The sequence below is a fragment of the Daktulosphaira vitifoliae genome, unplaced genomic scaffold, assembly GCF_025091365.1.
Source record: "Daktulosphaira vitifoliae isolate Bord-2020 unplaced genomic scaffold, ASM2509136v1 Scaffold_1183, whole genome shotgun sequence".
In the NCBI taxonomy this organism is placed as follows: Eukaryota; Metazoa; Arthropoda; class Insecta; order Hemiptera; family Phylloxeridae; genus Daktulosphaira; species Daktulosphaira vitifoliae.
Window position 1 is genome coordinate 1 of NW_026100743.1, and position 2,516 is coordinate 2,516.

At 26.1% G+C, this 2,516-nt stretch overlaps 1 protein-coding gene across 1 annotated transcript; it reads left to right on the plus strand.

The window, feature by feature from the left end:
• The first annotated feature begins 791 nt into the window (after window positions 1-791).
• On the plus strand, window positions 792-2,328 carry LOC126909764 (uncharacterized). The gene is made up of 2 exons (XM_050692194.1): window positions 792-1,568; window positions 1,607-2,328. The coding sequence occupies exons 1-2, from the start codon at window positions 1,025-1,027 to the stop codon at window positions 2,326-2,328; spliced, it is 1,266 nt and encodes a 421-aa protein (XP_050548151.1). The 5' UTR covers window positions 792-1,024.
• Window positions 2,329-2,516: the final 188 nt, after the last annotated feature.

Consider the following 2,516-nt stretch of genomic DNA (forward strand, 5'->3'; position numbering starts at 1 on the left):
ATAATAAAGGCTATATAATCTCCGAATATCGTCATAAAAAAACAATTAGCTACCTGTATTAGTATTCCCTTATATATTATACATGTATACTAACTCAAAAAAAAACTGAATCTTTAAATGTTTATATCTTATAATAAACAATACAAATTTGTTTTAATATATATAATATTGATAATACGCATACATGTAGGAGTACGAAAACTAAAAATAAAATTATACAGGAATAGTGTTTGTCGGCGAGTAGTGAGCGAGGTGTGGTGGACGGAGTTGAGTGAATGCGTGCGACAGTCTAGTCTCAAGGCCATAGACGACGGGATACGCAAGAATAATAACACGTGAGCGTGGAGAGTTACAAACATACATACAGGTGAAACTAATATAAGCTTGCCAATAATATTATACACATCTCTAGGCTGAAGTTTTTAACAGAATCTATATTATATAAATTGCACCCGGTATAGTAACCATACTAATTTAATGAAATTATTCTTAAAAAATTAAAGCTATTAGTTTAAGTTATAAGTAATAAATCATCACATTTTAAATTTACTTAACTGAAAATTATAATTTAAAAATAATTTCTGACAACATTTTTTTATATTAAAACATATTTAGTCTATATTAAAGCAATCTTAACTGAAAATATGATTAACACAACTTGTATTTCACATCGATAAAATTTAATATTTGAAAATGTATAATACTTATTTATTTTCATTTAGTTTGATTTGCATTACTCTCAATTTTGAATTTGTAAACTCCATAGATAAAGTTTCTAAGTTAANGCATTATTCTCAATTTTGAATTTGTAAACTCCAAAGATAAAGTTTCTAAGTTAAACTTATTTCTAAAAAACCTTAATTGGCTAGAATTAAGAAAAAATTTACATATTATTGATGGAAGTCATGGAGAAATCACCTTTGACCAATTGATTAATGGAATTACTAGAAGTAATTTTGTTACATCTGAAAATGTGAACGATAAAGCGAGACAGTTTTATTTGTTTTTAAGTTGCAATCTTTCTATGACACTAAGAGAACATACAGACTATGTAAAAATATTATGGACAGAATGTAAAAAATATCCTGACACAAAAAAAGGTTGTAAGGATTTTATAGTAAGAGAATTTATTGCTTTTACAAACTTTATTGCAGATTGGCCGGCTGCATTTTCTTCTTTTTCAAATTACACTGAAATGGAACTTAAAAATAACATTAATTCTTATGTAGATATAGTGTATTATTTAGCTTCATTATATAAACATAGTGACAAAGATTTAGATGAAAAACTCGATGAATTAGATAATAATGTTCGAGATTTTATGAACAATAACTGTAGACCAATACAGCCAACTCCTTCGTTAATAATCGAACAGTACCGTAAGCAAGTTGAAAATAGGCCTATTGGTGAAACTCTTTTGAAAGTCAAATTTCATCTTGATATAACAAAAATATTAGTATTATCTATTTTGTTGAAATTTGACTTCCTACATTCAAAAAAAAATTCCTCAATGATAATTTTTAATTATAAAATTAATTTTAATTTAGAAAAATTTTTAAAATACTCACCTTTGAAAGAATTAAGAGACAGTTNTTGAAATACACACATTTCAAAGAATTAAGAGACAGTTTGCATATTTATGACGGAAATAATGGAGAAATTACCATGGACCAATTGTTTGATGGAATTGAAACAAAAGATTTTGTTACACCTGAAAATAATGACGATAAAGCCAGACAGTTTTATTTGTTCTTGAGCTGTAATCTCTCTAAGAAATTAAAAGAATATACAGATTTTTTAAGAGTATTGTGGATAGAATGTAAAAAGCATACAGCAGAAAAACAAAAATGTAAAAAACAACTAATAATGGAATTTGATTCTTTCACAAATTTCATTGAAGATTGGCCGGCTGCATTTTCTACTTTCTCAAATTATACTGAAATGGAACTTAAAAATAACATTGATGAATTCGTTATCATAGTTTATTATTTAACTTCATCATACAACAAGAATGACAATTTTATAGACGAAAAACTCGATGAATTATATAATAATGTTCGAGATTATATGAATAATAACTGTAGACCAATACAGCCAAATCCATCGAATGTAGTTGAATGGTACAACACGCAAGTTGAAAGAGAAATACCTAGAGACGAAATAATCGCAAGTATTAAATATTCTCTTTATACCATAAAAATATCAGTAATGGAAATGTTTTTGAAATTCGGTTTCTGGCATANAATATCAGTAATGGAAATTTTTTTGAAATTCGGTTTCTGGCATACAATAAAGAGTGTACCTAAAATAAAGATATTAGATCTTTGAAATTTAGAGACATTCAGTGTAAATGGCATCATAACTCTCGAATTTAATTTCAATTATATTGTTGCATTCATTTATTTATACTGAGATTAAAAAGTCAGTCAAAGGTCTATAATACAAGATTATTTTGTTTTGTTTTTTAATAATATATAATTAAATAGAATAATGTAATAAATTCTTAATTTATTTAT